General features: G+C 43.2%; 1 protein-coding gene across 1 annotated transcript in view; it reads right to left on the bottom strand.

Annotated features, from left to right (window-relative positions):
• Positions 1-217: 217 nt before the first annotated feature.
• The window catches only part of LOC122791689 (glyoxylate reductase/hydroxypyruvate reductase-like), a 348466-nt gene continuing 329617 nt past the window's right edge, over positions 218-19066 (bottom strand). Inside the window, exon 9 of the mRNA XM_044059582.1 lies at positions 218-490. Within this exon, the coding sequence (XP_043915517.1) occupies positions 369-490 (122 nt within the window). The 3' untranslated portion in view covers positions 218-368. The remainder of the gene's footprint in view (positions 491-19066) is intronic.

The following is a 19066-nucleotide window of genomic DNA, read 5'->3' as shown; positions in this document are numbered from 1 at the left end:
ACAAAGTGTGTCCCCTGCCATGTTCCGATATCCCTGTGTGTGTGTGTCTTGTATTGTGTGCATGTACATAACACAAGACTTTCAGTATGTTCTCTGAAATATATATCTAACCTCATGACAGATGAACTAGAAAGACCAGTGAAGCCAGATGAGCAGAAATCAACTGCAAGTCTGAAATGCAATATCTGCAGAAAAACAGGCCAATTTACACAGTGTATACACTTAACAGTGTTGTCAGTCAATTTTATTAATGTGTCTCACCAGCTGTCAATTTATTAACTGTGATTACATTTCTGCATTTTAAATTAGTTTCTGAAATTGTAGTCTTCGTATGGTGCTAACCACTACCTAACCATACAGATGTTTGGTCACAGCTGGAGTTCAGATGGCATCGGCTCCCCTCTCAGTCCAGCAAGCAGATTGTTTGCAGTCAACACTGACATTGTGTTCCTTGTAGAATACGTGGCACTTCCTATGTGAGGTAGAATGACTAAAATATACAAGGAAAAAAGACATCAAATATGACTGCTTGATCCTGGAAGATTTACATACGTTTTAACACCATGGCTACAAAATAAAAGTTTTTAGACTACAGCATTGCTACATCTACCAACAGACTTGGAAATACAAAATGTGTTTCACTATTACAAAAACATTTCCATAACAATTACTGCAAAACTGGTGTAACTAAAATATAGCTGAAAGTAGTAGTTCTGAGTGCAAATTGCACATGCAGTATGCTTAGCCCTTTTATATTATAGTTGTAGTCACGAATACTTTTACTACCATTTTTTTTTTAATTTATACTTTAAGCATTTTTTTTAACCACCACATCATACTGTAACAGAACTTTTAAGATGACAATGGTAAAACACCCATCATTTCTGTAATTCATGCAATGAAGAAACAAATCAGTATTAAGGCAGAATTTAATAGTTTATTTTTTGTACTGCTGTACAGTTACTGCATGTCAAATGGTTGACTGGATACGAACGCCACTATTTTGGAGATATCTTCAACCATACAGAATCAGCCAATAAAGTGTCAGCTTTCGGTCAATGGTCTGATGCATTTTTTTAATGTGCATACACATTTATTTTAGCTCCATTTCTAAATGCACTTTTCACAGAAGCAGACAGACTACTAAAGGCTGCCTTGTTACTGCCTTAGACCTTTCCTTTGCTTTTTTTACTTAAGTCAAGAGTTTCAAGTACAGTATGCAAATACAACTAGGTGGCCAGTCTTACTGGTTAGAAGAGTAACTTAAACAGCTCAAGGATAGTTATGTTTGCTGCCGAAGCCATAACATCAGATTTTTCTTGCCACTAGAAGGTAGGAGCCCCATAGATGAACCTTAAGCAAGGGACCAGGTTACAGGAAAGACAGCCTATAGGGCATCTCTGCAGTGGGTCCTCTGGAAGAGGAGGACAGAGAGAAAAGCTGTTACTGTAAGGCGAATAGGAGGGGGGATGGAGGGTGGGAAAGAAGACTGCAACAGTGAATACACTCGAACATCTACATTTATGGTAAGTGTACACAATTGTACTATGGTCTTCATGCATCACTTTGGCAGTCCTGACTTATGTGATGATTCCCAAAGCCAAGATGAGGGTGGTAGGTGTCTTAATGTGGACAGAGGATGCCCTGCAAGATGGCAGTGGCAAATCCTGCTCTGGACTAGGAGAAGACTGACAGGTGGTAGTGCTTAGCAAAGGTACGCAACGATGACCAGGTAACTGCTTCCAAAATGTCTTTGGTACGTACTCTCCTCAGGAATGCAGTGGAGGTAGAAGTGGCCCTAAATGAGTGGGTCCTAACAGATTCAGGGGGGCCTTTTTGCAATGGTTCATAGGTAGATACTAGACTATCGGCCCAAGGGCCTAAGTAAGCCTAGCCAACAAGGTTCCCTGGCTTACGCCACCCAAGAAAGTTATTCTCCTGTGCCCCTGTTGAGCAGAGCCACAGAAGTGATCCCTGGGATGTATTTCCTATTTCCCATCCACTTATCAATATTTTTCTTGAAGAGTGCTAATGAGGAACTTTGCTTGACAAAGATGGGTAGCTTGTTCCAAAGTATGGGAAGTCTCTGGGATAGGAATCTATCCTTCCAGCATGTCCTGTTTATTGTGGTGACAAGGTTTAGGTCCCTAGAGTGTGTAGCTTGGAGGGATTGGGATTTCTTTAGGTGTAGCATGTCCAACAGCTCTGGGTTTGACATAGCTTTTTATGTTAGGCAGAGATCACCTTGGAGTAGGCGACATGCTACGGAGTAAAAGCTGGAGGTTTTTGAGACGGTCAGTGTAGGGCATCTGTTTGAGGCCAGTAATACTCTCTGTGGCCTTTCCAGCTGCTGCAGATGTCTTGTGAGGTACATTCCAAAAGGGGCGTTGTACTTTATAATGGGTAGAATGAGTGTCGAGTAGAGGGGAACAATGACCTCTTTTTCCCAGATGAGAACCCTTTTGTGATTATGTGTGCCACATAGAAGGATTTCCTGACTACTGTGGCGATGTGATTTTCCACCTGGGTCCCCAGGTCTCATCACACATTCGGCGTGAAGTAGACTGCCACCTATGTGGTAGTTCATGGGTACAGAGTTTTTACCAAAGGGGATGACAATGCACTTTTTGGCATTGAGCTTGAGGCCATGGCTCTGACACCAGGCATCTGTCTCAGTGAGGCCCTTCTCTAGGATGTCCACATCATTTAGGAACTCAACTATGGCTCCTAGTTTGCAGTCATTTGCGAACTTCATTAGCCAAAGGCCTTCTGTGTTAGCCTGTACTTCAGAGAAGTAGATACCAAACAGGAGAGGTCCCAGGACTGAACCCTGTGGTACTCCACTTTTCACTGGTTTGAAGTCAGATTTGGAGTCTGCATCTTTTACAGTGTAGGTGCTGTCAGTGAGCCAATTGGCAACCCATCTTGTGATGTAGGGATTTACACCTAATTTAGTGAGTTTAGCTATAATTCCAGAATGGGGGATGGTGTCGAAAGCCTTGGCAAGGTCAAGATAGGCTGTGTGAACCACCTTACCCTCGTCTACAGCTTTGGTGACTGCCTCAAAGAAGTCAATCAGGTTCAGGAGGCATGATCTGCCTTTCACAAACCTAAACTGGGTGGGGTCCAGTGTTTGGAGGTTACCAATGTCTTTGTTTGTGAGTTCTATGAGGATACGTTCCATGGCCTTAAGAGACCAGACTCGTCAGGCTAACAGGGCAACAGTTCCCAGGATCAGTGGTGGCTGCCCCTTTGTGGAGTGGGATAACTGTTGCTGTGCACCATTCAGTGGGCACAAAGCCTGATGTGAGACTATGATTGAACATGGTGCTTAGGTGGGGAGCCAATTCATTCTGAAGTTCGTGTAAAACGCAGCCTGGGATGTTGCCCGGTCCCATGGATGCTGTGTATTTGGCTTTAGGGAGTGCAGCTTTTACCTGCATAGTTGTGATTACAGGGACTCTGCATTCTTCCTGTATAGATATGGGCCCTTTAGGGGGTGAGAGGGGGGTAAAGCTGGCACTGACCTATCTGCCAGGATGTTGGCAATATCAGTTGGTTCTGTAATTTTCATGCTGTTGTGCTGCAACTCAGAGCAGATCTGGGTGTTGCCATTGAGATTCCTGACATAGCTATAGAATGCTTTGTGGTTGTCCTTAGAATCAGTGGCAATTTTGTTTTCATAGCTAGCTTTGGAGGATCTTATAAAGGATCTCAGCTTCCTACTGAGGCTGAACAGGGAACTCCTCCACTCATGGGATTTTACTCTCGTTTGCAACAGTTTCTTCCTTCTGTTGTAGAGTTTGTTTATGGCAGGAGACCACCAGATTGGCTTTCGTTTTTGGAGAATAGCCTCTTGGTTCTGTTTGGGATAGTACAATCCATGCACTTGTGTAAGTGCTTATAGAGTACATCTGTGTAGGATTCAGCAATCGTAACTGTATTGTCCATCTGCATGGGTGTCATGAAGTTCTCCACTTCTGTCTTAAGAAACATGAAGTTGGCTTTGGAGAAATTTTTTTACCATGATTTCCTTAATGGGGGTGGGGGCGGGATGTGGATATCTAGGGTGATTAGCTTATGGTCGATCTGACCAACGAGGAGTTGACTTCAGGTGTGGAACACTGGTCACTCATGTTAGTAATGACTAGATCTAGGATATTGTTGCCCCTGGTGGGGGTGTGGATAAGTTGATCCATGGCATTGGAATTTATGAATTCCAGAAAGCGTTGAGTGAAGGAGTTGGTATACGAGTAGTTTTCCCAGTTAATGGTGGGGTAGTTGAAATCGCCCATTATTAGGGTGTTTGGTTGAACCCTAATATTTTCCAGTATATCAAGAAAAGAAGAGTGGGAATCCTGGGGTATGGTGGGGGATCTGTAGCAAGCTACAATTTGGATTGCAGTTTTGCCCAGAGTTAGTTGCACTTGGATAACCTCGGATGCATTATGCTAAGCAACTAGCCTGGAGGTGTGGCTATCCTTAATGAATATGGACACACCTCCGCCTTTGGTTTTCCGGTCCAGGTTAGGTGGCCGAAAAGTGTGGAATGAGTTATAGCCTGGTAATGCAGGGGTGCTCTCTGGAGCCTTGAACCAGGTCTCAGTCACTGCACAGATATTGATGTTCTCTATTTTAAGGAGTGCCTTGAGGGAGTACATTTTGAGATTGGCATTGAGTAGCATCACCCTCAGATTTTCCTTGCCTGTTCCTGTTATGGTGGTGAATTTGTCATTTGAACCTTGCCTAAAAAAGTTACTATAGGGGCACAGCAAGTGCCTTAGCCAGTATCCGGAATCCCAGGGGTGACAGGTGCAGGCCATCTCTGGCAAAGCATCATAGTCTGTCGACCATGTCTTCCCAGGCAGACAAATACTGGATCCCCTTAGAATGACACCAGAAGCTTAGCCAATTGAAGTCAATAATTTTGTCCTTGTACTGCGGTATCATTTTGGGCGATGGCAGGATGCTACTCAGGGCTAGGGTCATACCTGCCTGGGCCACAAGATCGGAGAGCTCTTCCATGTCTCTTTATTGTAGTTCAAGGAGGTATGTCTCAGGTCATTCACACCAACATGGACAATGACAGTCATACTTGTTGTGGAGTGACCAAAGTGCGTGGGTTATGTGGCGGATCCTGGCACCCAACAGGCAGCTGACAGTAACCTTCTCCTTGTTTAGCCTGGTGAGTGGGACATCAGTGTGCCTGACTATAGAGTCACCTATGACTAGTGTGTTGGGTATGTTGTTTTGCATTATGGGCTTTGGTTGAGTGGCATGCTGAGTCTGTGGGCTGTGTCATTTGGGTTGTGTTGGGGGTGGAGGTTGCTTGCGTTTCTGCTTTGGAGGTCTCCGTTTCTTGAGCAGATTATTGAGAGCCTCCGCAAATGTTTTTGTGTTTCTATGTGTGGATTTTGGTGGTGTAGGTTTAGTGGGACTATGTGATGAGTGTGGTGTGGTGCAAGTGTTTACCTTCTCCACTTGACTGTCAAGTTCAGTCTTGGTTGGAGAGAGCTTTACCTCCAGTTTGGCTAGATAAGTGCATCTCTCACAGGTTGTGGTGTTGGGTGGTAGGAGGAGAGGGTTGTCTGTGTACATGAGGCAATTGCTACATTGCACCAAGATGCCCAAATTCATCAGATAGACAGGAAAGAACACTGGGAGCTGACCCTTGGACATACCTGAATAAAAAACTATTTTCCTCTAGACAAGTGTAGACAAGTGAGGAAAGGAGTATAAGAGCCTTTTTCTCTAAGCAAGTGAGGAAAGCAAGTACAAAAACGGTTTCCTCTAAGTAAAGAGGAAGGCTGAGTGCTTTAGTAATTTGTAGCTTATTTAGTGCTAACAAGTTCTGAACAAGTGCTGAGCACGAATAAGCAAATTCAAGTGCTAAAACTAAGAATCTCTACCTGGATCTTGTGGTAGATAGGCTACCTAGTGCTTACCACTCTCACTGATAAGCTAGAAGGCTTCCCTCCAACACAGAAAGGCTTTGGAGGCTCAGAAGTTTACAAACAGTCCTGGTTACAGCAAATCTGTACCTGGACTAGACTAGTTACAGGAAAGGCAGTAAACAATCTTAGAATTTATTTTTTCGGAAAGTGGAAAGGGAGAAAGGAGAAACAGAAGACAATTCAAAATTAAGGACCTAAGTGGATTACCCTTCAAAAATGTTCTCTCTGTATTAGGAAGAGTGAGCTAGTGACACTAGACTGGGATAGAGCTGAACAGATGGGACTGGTAGGAGTGTCTGAAGTGAAAATATGATCTCACTGTACTCGGTTGATTGAGCAAATGTGATAGACCCAGGAGGAGTGTTCAAACGCAAATTTTACAGGAGGTGCAGGCAATTCCAAAGCCACCAAGATTAATACCAAAACAAGAACAGGGAAGGTAGGTGGGAGACTTAACTGCAGAGACCACAGTATTCTATGAAACAAACAGAAAAATAAATAACTACAGAGAGACGCAGACACAATATTCAATGAAACAATTAAATAGACAGAAAAATGAAATGCAGTACAATCTTTAACACTGCAAGTCTGTACTTAACTCAGCTAGTAATGCAGTTGATTGTAGGTATGTAGCAGAAGCCAAACAACTGAGGTATTGAGCAGTAATACATTCTAAGATATGTGACTCACCTATAAATACAGAGAAACCCTCTAGGCTAACAGTTTAACACTGAATATCAATGAAGTGAAACACAATAGACCCACTACTGCAGAGACAGAGAGAGACCACAGTACTCTACAAAACAATGAAATAGAAAAATAAATAACTACAGAGACACAGACCACAATATTCAATGAAGCAGTTAAATACACAGAAAAAATGAAATGCAGTACAATCATTAACACTGCAAGTTTGTACTTAACTCGGCTAGTAATGCAGTTGATTGTAGGTATGTAGCAGAAGCTGAACAACTGAGGTATTGAGCAGTAAGGTAGGTGTAACAAAAGGAAATACAGTGGGACATCCACTTGGAGATAGTTTGTTTGGAGAGTGGTTTTCCTTCAGAGTCCAAGGCAAAAGGAAACCGTTCTGATTTTCTGAAACTTTTAATCCCGTCAAGGTAGTAGTGAAGTTGCCTGTGTACATCCAAGCAGTGAAAGATTCATTCCCCTTGGTTCTGCAGCTTAGGGAAGAAGGTAGGCAAGTGTATAGCTTGGTTCAAGGGAAATGTCTTTGACCACCTTGGGCATAAAGAAAGGAGTAGTTCAGAGTGAAACTCTGTCTGGGTGGAAGATAAGAAAGGTTTCCACTGCTATGAAGGCTTGCAACTCGGAGACCCTCCTAGTTGACGTGATGGCCATTAAAAGGGCAATCTTCCAAGTCACGAATTTTAAATCATCTGAAGCAGCTGGTTCAAAAGGGGTAAGATCAATTTTTCTAGAACAAAACCGAGGCCCCAAGGAGGGGTGAGCAGCCTCCTCGTCTGACATGCAGCACTCTCCTAAGGAACTGCTTCATTAGGGGGTGGGAAAAGATGGGAGGAAGAGCAGGGATGTGGGCTGAAATGTCAAAAGTGTGCATCTTAATGGATGAGAAGGATATGCCTTTCTCCAGCAAGATAGTCAGGTACTCCAAAATGGCTGAAATGTTGGTTGAGACAAGGTTGAGGCCTTGGTGCTGACACCATAGAAAATTTTCCACCTGGCAGAGTATGTTTTCCTAGTACTGGGTCTTCTAGACTGAGGATATTAAGCACCTAACTACTACCGGATTACTCAAGGTAGAATTTTGATAAATTATTCAGAGAATTTGAGAGTCTTCAGGTTGGGGTACACAAACCTTCCCTTTGCCTGAATCAGCAGCTCCACTCTATGGGCTAACTGCCAATGTTTTTCTTTAGTTAAACTCAGGCAAGAGGGGTACCAGTGCTGCCAGGGTCAGAATGGAGCTACCAGGACAATCCCTGGTCCTTCTTCCCTGATTTTTAGGAGGACCCTTGGAAGAAGTGGCAGGGGAGGAAATGCATAATGAAATAGGTGGCTCCAGAGGAAGAAGAAGGCATCTGTTCTCTAGGCTGTGTGAAGTTTGCACCTGGAACAGAAGCTTTTTAACTGAGTGTTTTCATTAGTAGTGAAGAGGTCTATTTGAGGGGATCCCCATTTCTGGACTATAAGGAGAAATGCAGCTGCCACTCGTGTGGATCGATTAAGTGTCTGCTGAGGTGGTCTGCTAGAGTGTTCTGAACCCCAAGAAGGTACTGAGCCATTAGGTGCAATTCCATAGCATTGGCTGTCTCCCAGGTTTGCATTGCCAGCTGGCAAAGAGAGTAGAAATGGGTGCCCCCTTGTTTATGTACCACGTGACTGTTGTGTTGTCTGTTTTAATAAGTAGGACTCCTAGTTTCCAGTGATCCTTGAAGGCCACCATGCTCTTCTGTACTGCCATCAATTCCTTCCAATTTAAGTGCTTGTATCTGAACTGTTCTCCCCATTTGCCCTGTGATAGGAGCTGCTGAAAATGGGCTCCCCAGGCCGTGTCTGATATATCTGTGGTTAAGGTTTGGCGCTGAGGGACGAACCTGAAGGGAGATCCCGGTTCTGCCACATGCTTGTGCCCACCATGCCAATTCCTCTCTGAAGCAGTGAATTAAGTTGATTTCTGTCTCCAGGGACCGTCATTGCTGGTACCACTGAAGCTTCCTCATGTATAGCCTGGCCAGAGGGATCATCAGTATATAGGATGCCATCTAGCCCAGTGCTCTGAGGAATTCCCTGGCTGAGAGGCACTGCCTCTACATAATGTCCTGGAAGTATTGAGTTAAGGAAGGAAGCCTTGTCTGGGGAAGGAAGGCCTTCTGGAGGGAGGAATCCAGTAGAGCCCCCAGGAAACCTATCCGGGCGGAAGGGTTTGTGTTGGATTTGGTGAGGCTTATGGTGAACCCTAGGGAGGAGAGCAGGGTCTGGGTGAAGGCCAGATCCTTGAGGAGCTTGGATTGACTTGCGGCCTGAACGAGGCAGTTGTCTGGTTAAGGGTAAAATTGGATGCCTCTTGTTCTGCATAAGGTGATCACTAGGGCCAAACATTTTGTGAAGACTCTGGGAGCAGAGAACTGAAAATGACTGGTACCTGCTCTGAAGTGAAGAAAACGTCTGCAGGATTCTTCTATAGGGATGTGTAAGTAGGCATCTTTCAGGTCTAAGGTGGCCATTACAGCCTGAGGTGTGATCATGGGAAGAAACTTTTGAAGAGTAAGCATTTTGAATTTTGGAACTAGGAGGGACTGATTGAGGATGGGAAAATCCAGGACAGGGCACAAGCAGCCTTCTTTCCTGGGGATCAGGAATATCCTGGAGTAAAATCCTTCTCCTATCTGGTGGTATGGTACTGGTTCCACAGAACCCTGAGACCACAGGCTGTAAATCTGAGAAATGGCCTCTGCCATTTGGTTTTGTGGCACATCTGTTTAGGCTGAAAATCTTAATGGTTCTTTGAAAGTGAGCCTGTAGCAGTTTGAGATTACTTCCAGAACCCACTTGCCAGAGGAGATGAGGACCCAGTTTTCTTTGCATAGGAAAAGTCTTCCTCCTATCTTGTCTGTAGTTGGGGGGGATGAGACATTGCTGATCTCTGCTAGGGCCCTGTGGCCTAGAATTCCTGCTGTTGCTGTCTATGAGGCCTTTCCCTTTGGGTGTTCCTCTGACTGGGTTTTGACTGGGAAGGAAAGGACCAATGCTTAGTGGGAAAATTCCTACTGAACCTAGGTGGCTGGACTTGGAGGAAGTCTTTGACCATTTTCATGGATTTTGCTTTATCTTTTTTAACACAGCCTCAGCCTTTGGTCCAAAAAGGGAGTCCTTGCCCAGCGATGCATCTAGCAGTTTATAAGTTCATAGGTGTGTACTAGGCTAATGGCCCTGGAGCCTTTACAAGCCTAACTCGTAGGATTACCCTGGCATCATGCCACCTGACCTTAGTTCCCCAGTGGCTCTGTCGAGTAGAGCCGCTGGAGTGATCCCCAGGGTGAATTTTCCATTTCCCATCCACATGTCAAGATTTCTCTTGAAGACGGCCAGTGAGGTGCTGTTTGACATGTATGGGAAGTCTGTTCCATAGCATGGACAGTATCTGGGTTATTAACCTGTCCCTCCAGCATGTTCTGTTGATTGTGGTAATGAGTGGTGTGGAGGGATTGGGATTTCTTTAGATGTAGGCAATAACAGAGAGAATAGTTTTTTGAGTCTGCCCATATAGGACAAGTGTTTAAGGCCTAGGATCCTCTTTGTGAGGTACTTTTGTGGCCTCACCAGTTGTTGCAGGTGTCTAGTGAGGTACATGCCAAACGAGGCATTGTACTCGATTATTGGCCTAATGAGGGAAGAGTAAGGGGAGACAATGACCTCTTTTCTTCCTGGATGCAAAACCCTTAGTAATGAGATGTGCCACATGGGACTTTCTGACCACAGTGGCAATGTGGTACTCAAAAGAGAGGTTGCTGTCAACCTGTGCTCCCAGATCTCTTAATGCCTTCAGTGTTCAGTGGACTACCATCAATGTGGTAATTCATGAGAACTGGGTTTTTCCCAAAGGGGATGATGACATTTTTTGGCAATGAGCTTAAGGCCAAGGTTCTGACACCAGTCGCTGGTCTCAGCGAGGCCTTTCTGTGAGTTAATAATAGCTCCCAACTTGAAATAGTCTGTGAACTTTGTCAGCCAGAGTCCCTTCGTGTTGGCCTGGACTTCAGAGAAGGAGAGGACCCAGCACCGAACCCTGTGGGACTCTACTCGTGACTGGTCGGCAGTCTGACTTTGAGTCCGCTACTTTCACACTGTGGGTCATGTGAGCCAGTTTGCAACCCACCTAGTGATACAGGGGTTGATGCCTAGCTTAGTGAGTTTTTCTAGGATTCCCGAGTGGGGAATGGTATCAAAGGCCTTGGCCAGATCAAGGTAGGCTGTATGAACCCCACCTTGCCTTCATCCACAGCTCTGGTGACTGACTCAAAGAAGTCGACCAGGTTGAGCAGGCATGATCTACCCTTCACAAAACCAAACTGTGTGGGATCCAGAGTTTGGAGATTCCCTATATCCTTGTTTATTAGGTCCATGATGATGCGTTCCACAAATCATATCAGACTCGTCAGGCTAATGGGGCGATAGTTCCCAGGGTATGTAGTCACTACTCCTTTGTGGAGAGGGATGACTGTAGCAGTGCGCCATTCGGTAGGGATAAAGCCTGAAGTGAGGCTGTGATTGAACAGACACACAGGTGAGGTGCCAGTTCACTATGTTGTTCATGTAGAACACAGCCAGGGATATTGTCAGGTCCCACAGAAGCTGTACTCTTGGCCTTGGACAGTGCTGTTTTAACCTGTGCAGCAGTAATACTGGCTGCCTGGCAATTTACTGGTACTGTGATTGGTCCCTAGGGGGAGGGGTAAAGTTGGCACTGAATCTGTCGGCCAGTATACTGGCAATATCTGTTGGTTTGGTTTAGGAGGTACCATTGTGCAGTAGCTCAGAGCAAATCTGGGTATTGCCATGGAGATTATTTACGTAACTACAGAAGACCTTGTGGTTGTCTTTACTATCTGCTGCAATTCTGTTTTCATAGCTAGCTTTAGAGGATTTGATGAGGGATCTCAAATTTTTGTTGAAGCTGATAAGGGAGTTTTTTCCAGTCTTGGGAATTCACCTTATTCCACATTAGTTTTTTTCCTTCTGTTGTAGAGTTTGTTTATGGCAGGGGATCACCAGACTGGCTTTCTTTTTTTTGGAAGAGAGCGTCTTGGTTCTATTGGGTATGGCGAGATCCATGCATTTGTGTACATGTTCGTACAGTGCATTGGTGTATGACTAGGCGGTCATGCAACTATCCTCCATTTGCATGGGTGCCGTGAAGTTAGCCACCTCTGTTTTTAGGAGCCCCAAGTTAGCTTTGGAGAAGTTTTTCATGGTGGGTACCATTGGAGGGGGGGGGGGTGAGGGGATGCTGGATTTCCAAGGTGATTAGTTTGTGGTCGGATCTAACCAGGGAGGAACTGACTATTGGTGTAAAGCAATGGTCGCCCATGTTAGTAATGACAAGGTCAAGGATGTTGCTCCGTCTAATGGAGGTAAGAATGAGTTAGTCCAGGGCATTGGAATTAATGAATTCCAGGAAACACTGGGCAAGTGTATTGCTACGTGAGTAGTTTTCCCAGTTAATAGAGGGGTAGTTATAGTCGCCCAGTATGAGAGTGTTAGGTTGGACTCTAATATTCTCCATGGTGCTTAGGAATGTGGAGTGCTAGTCTTGGGACATGGTTGGGGACCTATAGCAGGCTAAAACCTGAATCGCTGTCTTACCCAATGTTAGCTGCACCTGAAGTATCTCTGATGCGTTATGTTGGGCTACCAATCTAGAGGTGTGTGCATCCTTTATGAATATGGAAACACCACCGCCTTTGGAGCTTCGGTCCAAGTTCTGGGGCCAAAAGGTGTGGAATGAGTTATAACCTGGTAATGCAGGGGTGCTTTCTGCTGCCTTGAACCAGGTCTCTGTTACAGCACAAATGTCGATGTTCTCCATTTTAAGGAGTGCTTCAAGCAAGTGCATTTTGAGATTTAGTTTCTAGCATTGAGCAGCATGGCCCTCAAGATTGCATTTCTTTGTAGCTATTACGGTGGTAATCTGGTCTTTGGAACAGTGCCTAAAAAAGGCACTATAGGGGTGGCAAGAGCCTTGGCCAGTATCTGGAAACTCAGGGGTGACAGATGCAAGCCATCTCTGGCAAAGCATTGAGGTCGGTCAATCATGTCATCCCTGGCAGACAGATACTGGATCCCCTTAGCCAATTGTTGAAATCAATCATTTCCTGTTTGTACTGCGGTATCATTCTGGGTGATGGTAGGATGCTGCTCAGGGCTAGGGTCATACCCGCCTGGGCTACATAATCAGAGAGCTCCTCCAGGTCTCTTTTCATGTAGTCCAGGGAGGTACGTCTGAGGTCATTCACACCCACATGTATAGAGTCATATTTGCACCTGTTGGGGGACCTGAGTGCATGCGTTATGTAGCGGATCCTGGCACCTGACAGGCAGCTGACTGTTACTTTCTCCTTATTCGACCTAGAGAGTGGGACATCAGTGTGCCTCACTATCAAGACCTGACATGGTCTGGTAATGACCTGACATGGTCTGGTAATGTCTGTTCCCTAAGCAAAGCATGGCTTCGGATGACCGAGCTAGAGACAGCAGCTTGTGAAGATGCCTCTAGGGCATCATATCCACAGTGCAAGGAGTGCCAAGCTACCTGGGAACTGGAATAGCAGAGATCCAGCAATTCCTTGGAGGCATTCTCGTCATCCAGGAAGGAAATCTTTTGCTTCGTTTCCAAAATACTCTGCTGGTATTTTATCATATGGAATTGGCAAGTGAGGGCCTTCAATGCCAGTGTAGATGATGTGCAAACCTTCTTCCAAAATCTGTCAAGGGCCCTGCATTCTTTGTCCATAGGTAGTTGGTTTTTAGAAGTACTAGCCCTAACTCCTTTGGGGCATGGGGTGACGGCCTTTGGGTCAAGAGGGGGTTCTTAAAAAGGAATTTATGTGAGTCCAGTACCCTGTAAAACCTGTCTGGTTTACAAGGAGCTGGAGGAAGAGAGTCTGGATTGAGAGATGATTCCATGAAGACATCTTCTACCACTTCCAAAACTGGAGGGACAGCCATTGTGTTGAGTGAGATCAAGGAACTCCCTGACTCTTTTTGCTTGGGAGTATTCCTGTGCCTGCCACTGGAAAAAGTCTTGCATGACATGCAGTCTCTCCCCAAAGGGAATGTCCTCAGGGTTTGCAAGGTAAAACCCTGGTAAGGTAAGGTAACACAAGGGTTTGAAGCAGAAATGAGAGCACTGCGAGAAAAAAAATTACCCAGATAGTTCCAATAGTAACAGAAGCAACAGGACTAATATGGTGCGAATACAGGTAACCCCAAATAAACTGCAGGAAGAGGCAATTCTGAGTACAGTGTAGGTGCTGAGAAGAGCGGTCTTGGCTAACAATGAAACCTGGGGCCTCACAACACCCATGGGCGGGCATTAATTACACATTATACACACCATGTCTGGCATTATTGCGTGCGTATTTTCCATCCTGATTAAGATCATTGTTTGGACTCTCCTGCTGATCCCTGTACTAACTACTCTCCATCAGAAGCACTTTGCTGGCACTGACATAGCCCTGCAGTTTGTTTGCTCACCTGTAAAGGGTGGGTGGACTAAAATACTTGATCTTGCTACAAGGGTTATCATGCTCCATATTCAGGCAGCTCCTGTACATACCCTTGCTTGTGACCTGTAGTCAGGAAGACTACTGATGATTCCAGCCCAACTTTCTCACTGCCCCACAGCACTGTCTGGTTACAGTGAATTGCTCAGTGTCACACAGAAGTATACAGAGGCTGAGGGAATCAAACTCTGGACTACAGAAAATGGCTCATTAACAACTCTTAGCCTTATTCCTCTGTGCTAACTGCCACAACTCTGAGATCTAACTTTCAGTGTGGCCCAGACCATGTAGAAATGCAAGCAGTAAGACTACAGAGATTGTACAATAAATTAATTAGAAATTAATTTGTATAACTATAGAATTTAAAATTTCAACTATCGTACAGATCCTAATTTCACAGTCTAAGCAATTAGGCTTTGTATCATCTGAGGGTAGCCAACAGTAGTGCAGACAGCAATGTATGCAACCCATGTATTTCACTTCAGTAACCTGCTACTCCCACAGCTGTTCACTACCTGGATACGTAAAGCCCTACTATCACCTTTCTTTCTTCAGGATGCACTGCTGTATGTACTTCGTCTCTCTCTCTAGGCAGCACCTGTGCTACTTGCCTTACAGACCTGCTGAAACTTCTTCCTAAACCACCACTGGTAAAGCACAGTCCTCTAACTCCCCTACTGTGGTCAGGCACACAACTCTCCTAAAATTGCACTAGTCTGTGTTTTTTGTATTAGAGTTGGTGTAAAATTGTCTCAAGCATATTGCTATGTGCATTTTTAGAGTGACAGAGTATTAGTATTGCCATATTAGCTGCACACTCCTCTTTTCTTCAGTCAATGTACAACTTCAAAATCAGAAAAAAAACTTCCTTGGAAACTGAAGAACTCCAAATGGCAAAAAAATGCAAAAACAAAAGTTCAATGTCCATATTTAATAGGATAGAAGTATAAAGCAAACAGCAAAGCTTTTGAGACTGTAGCTCTTTCTCAATGCATATAAACACTACATCAATACACTCCTTTTAATATAAAAAGCCAGCTAACCAATGAAAAATCACGACAATTATAATAATTTAAATACAAACATTTTAAAAGTTTCATACAACAGCCCTAAACATCATAAAACATACATAAAAATATATAAAAGCTGTGTATACATATACAAATTCATAAAAAGCATGCTTTACTTTATAGAAAGTCATGCCTAGCTTTTAAAATACGTTTTATACTGTTAGTACTATTCAACGCTGGTGGATTATCTGCTCTGAAGTAATTTATCCATCTAGATTCTGCCATTTTGGTTTTTGTAACTAGATCCCCCCTCGAGCATCTTGGATAATTCTCTGTAATATCCTAAATTTTAATTTATGTTCCACACCACTAATTAATGTGTTTGCTTAGTGTGTTAGTTTCAACTTTTCTGCAAATATCAGAAAGATGTGCACCAATTCTTTTAGTTTCATATTTGTCTTACCTATATAAAAACATTCACAGCAAACACAATTAGCCAAATAAACTACATTCTCAGTAGAACAAGTACCTGATTCTTTAAAAAAGAAAGGTTCTTATTAAATCGGATGTCTATAGCATATGTCAGTGTTAATATTACTACAATAAATACAATTAAAAAAGGGATAGTAGTATTCCTCTTAATTAACCTACCACCACTAAATCTTACTCTTAGATCCTTATAACACAAAAACTGCTTTAAATTTCATTCTTTCTTATAAATAAATTTCAGTCTATCCCCTATATTATTAATTGCTGGATTAGAGGTTAGGATAGCCCAATTTTTCTCTATAATATGTTTAACAGTATCTGTACATCTACTGACTTCCGCGGTGGTGCAGCAGTAGCATTGTTGCCTCACAGCAAGAGGTTCTCCCGTTCGATTCTCAACTGGAGTGCCTTCTGTGTGGAGTCTGCATGTCCTCCCCGCGGTTGGGTGGGCGTTCGAAAGACATGCATAAATGGGCATGCCTTCATTGAAGGTTGAACGTTGAGCTGGCACTTTGGCGTTCGTGAAAATCTACTGCCAATCATTAGCAGACTGGAGTTCCGCTGTGGCAACCCCTAACCAGGGAAAGTCGAAAGAGGACAAGTATCTGTACATCTATTACATGTCATAAGGTATCTAATATTAAATTTACTATTACTAAGTTCAGAATTACTATTACTTACAGAATAAAAAATATGGCTTAGCCAAGTTATTTCTCTGACTAATTACTAATTCTTTAGTATTTTCAGTAAGTATATTTTTATACCCTCTACTCAAAGTCATTTGCCATACTATTCATTTCAGATAAAAAATTATCTTTTGTGCTTATCCTACTAGCTCTGAGAAACAGACTTTTTACTACTCCCCTATAAATAAGAGATTACTAGATATCTTAATAGATCAGTCACCTACCACAAATGAAGCCCACCCTGCATTATTAACCTTGCCTTAGTCAGCCTGTTAGCATTAGGTGTAGTGAGGCAATGTAACAACTGCCTTACGTTTACTGAATCTCCTGTTCCTTCAATACACCATCACTAACTGTGAGGCAGAACTCTCACTCACACAGAGTAGGTAAATACGGTACCAACATATGCTGATGCTATCAAGAAAACACTACCCCAGTCCTTCAGAAACCTTTGTAGCAAACCTCAGTTAACTACAAATACGTCACTAACTATACCTAGACCTACACCTACCACTACTCTCACATCCAAGGACAGCCACTATGGTTGCGAGCCTACACCATTCAGGTCCTCAAAGCCTACTGCTAACATTAAGGTTCTGGCAGTTGGTGATTCTACCTACACCTACCACTACTCTCACATTCAAGGAGAGCCACTATGGCTGCAAGCCTACTGCTAACTCTAAGGTTCTGGCCATTGGTGATTCCATAGTTAGACACAATGACTCAGCTCTCACTAGGCTGTATAAGAAAAAGGTTGCAGGAAGCTGCTTCTCTGGGTCAAAAATCTGATAATACAAGAGTCCTTAAAACCCACAACAGCCCAAATACTGTTATAACCTTGTGGGTTTGAGGTGTTGCTCCCAGAGGGGGATGCAGACAGACTGATCTCTCCACCAAAGCCTCAGAAACAAACATGGTGCTAGTACCAAGTAGAATTTACCATCCTTGAGAATGATAAACTGACAACAGTAACCGTCTGGCAAAATAGTACAATTCTGATGGGATCTAGTCCGTAACAGGGTGAAATAAGAAGGCTGAGTCTCTCCTTCACTTTTAGGGATGGTATGCATCTCTCTCTCCTCATAGCCTTCACATTCTGGCTAAGACATTGACTGCTTCCACAATGCCTTTTTGTAAGCAAGATTCTACTTGGGAACCTTCTGACATACTTAAAAATCTGGATAGTATCCAGGCTGCACTGCTTACCGCTAGATCATCATACAAAATACCAGAACTTGACATCTTCCTGACTTGAAAAAATATATTTATGTAACTCCCAAACCTAGTTCCAGTGTACAGTGATAGCAATCTGCTTTACCACGGCAAAGTATTATTAAGCATTCCTTACAAATGAACCGTGGAAGCATGTCAATATTTATTTGAAGCATCACCTAATGTCAAATCATAAATGATTCTAACCTAGAAATAGCATATCATGTTGTTCTGAATTACAGAACCAGTTCCATGTCCATTGCCAATCATGAAGCACACAAATCAGAATGAAAAAAAAACAGCTATTTACTAGGGGTACTGACTAATCATGTCTGGAATGGCAAGCATACATCACTAGCAACAAACATATATGAACATTCCTTGACTTTACTAATGACCATTCCATTAACCAGATAGTTTTCTCCCCAAGAAGATGTCCAAATATCCTCATTAAGATAGCATCTGCCTGTACTTCCCCATGTGTTTTTGCCTTCCTGGTAAAATTCATCCACCAGGAAGTTATATTCTCACTTAGGATATCTAGTGTAAATCTTAAGAACTCAATCATATTTACAGACTACTTTAAAGCCAAATATCTCTCACTAGCTGATATCAAAAATCATACAATGGGATGAATGCTAAACTGACCTTCAAAATGATACCATGGTATAAATCACAGAAGTACACTCATATAAATAACATCAACAAGGAGTCTATCCCTATTTGTCACAAGTACAATGTTAAGTTTAAAACAGACCCATGAATTCTCATTTTGCATAAAAGAGTCAGGTAAGGTCTTTATATATTTTTTTCTGTCCCATTATAAAAAACACAAATAGTAAAACCTTTAAATGCATAGTAAAGAAGTGTAAGGTCAGTAAAGAACTACATGTTGTTGCCACCAAAGACACAATCACAATATTATTTTTTTTAGCTCCATTAGGGCGATTAGATGCAGCTCAAAGAACTGTTCTGAGATGGTATCAAATTGTACTACCTACACAGATCCTGAAGCCACTTCCAACAATCTTGCTGATGAATAGGCAAAGTGAAGTTAGAGCCGAATTTAAGTCTCAATCCCCATCCAAATGAATGTCTAGGGGCCACCCTTCCTAAAAGTCACTCTGGATCAAATGCTGTCAGTCTTGTGTTCAAAACCAAGAATATCAGTTCCATGGGTCTCAATGATATTACTGGCTGTTTTTTAGTCAAAGTAAAGTGGAGTTGAGCTCAGCCCCCCTACTAAACCTCTTCAGCCCAAGCCTTACCATAGGTTATGTTTGGGCCATAATGGTGCCACTACATAAGTGCAGCCCTACTCCTGACCCTGGTAACTACAGACCTACAAGTCTCACCAGAATTATCTGCAAGGTCAGGGAATACATCCTTATACAGCTCAGAAATAACTTTCAGACAATGGATCTTAATCAACGAAATTTAATGAAAGC

This window comes from Protopterus annectens, chromosome 17.part0, assembly GCF_019279795.1.
Source record: "Protopterus annectens isolate FY-2018-M chromosome 17.part0, PAN1.0, whole genome shotgun sequence".
In the NCBI taxonomy this organism is placed as follows: Eukaryota; Metazoa; Chordata; order Ceratodontiformes; family Protopteridae; genus Protopterus; species Protopterus annectens.
The sequence above is the reverse complement of the archived record's forward strand: the minus strand, read 5'-3'. Positions and strand labels throughout refer to the sequence as shown.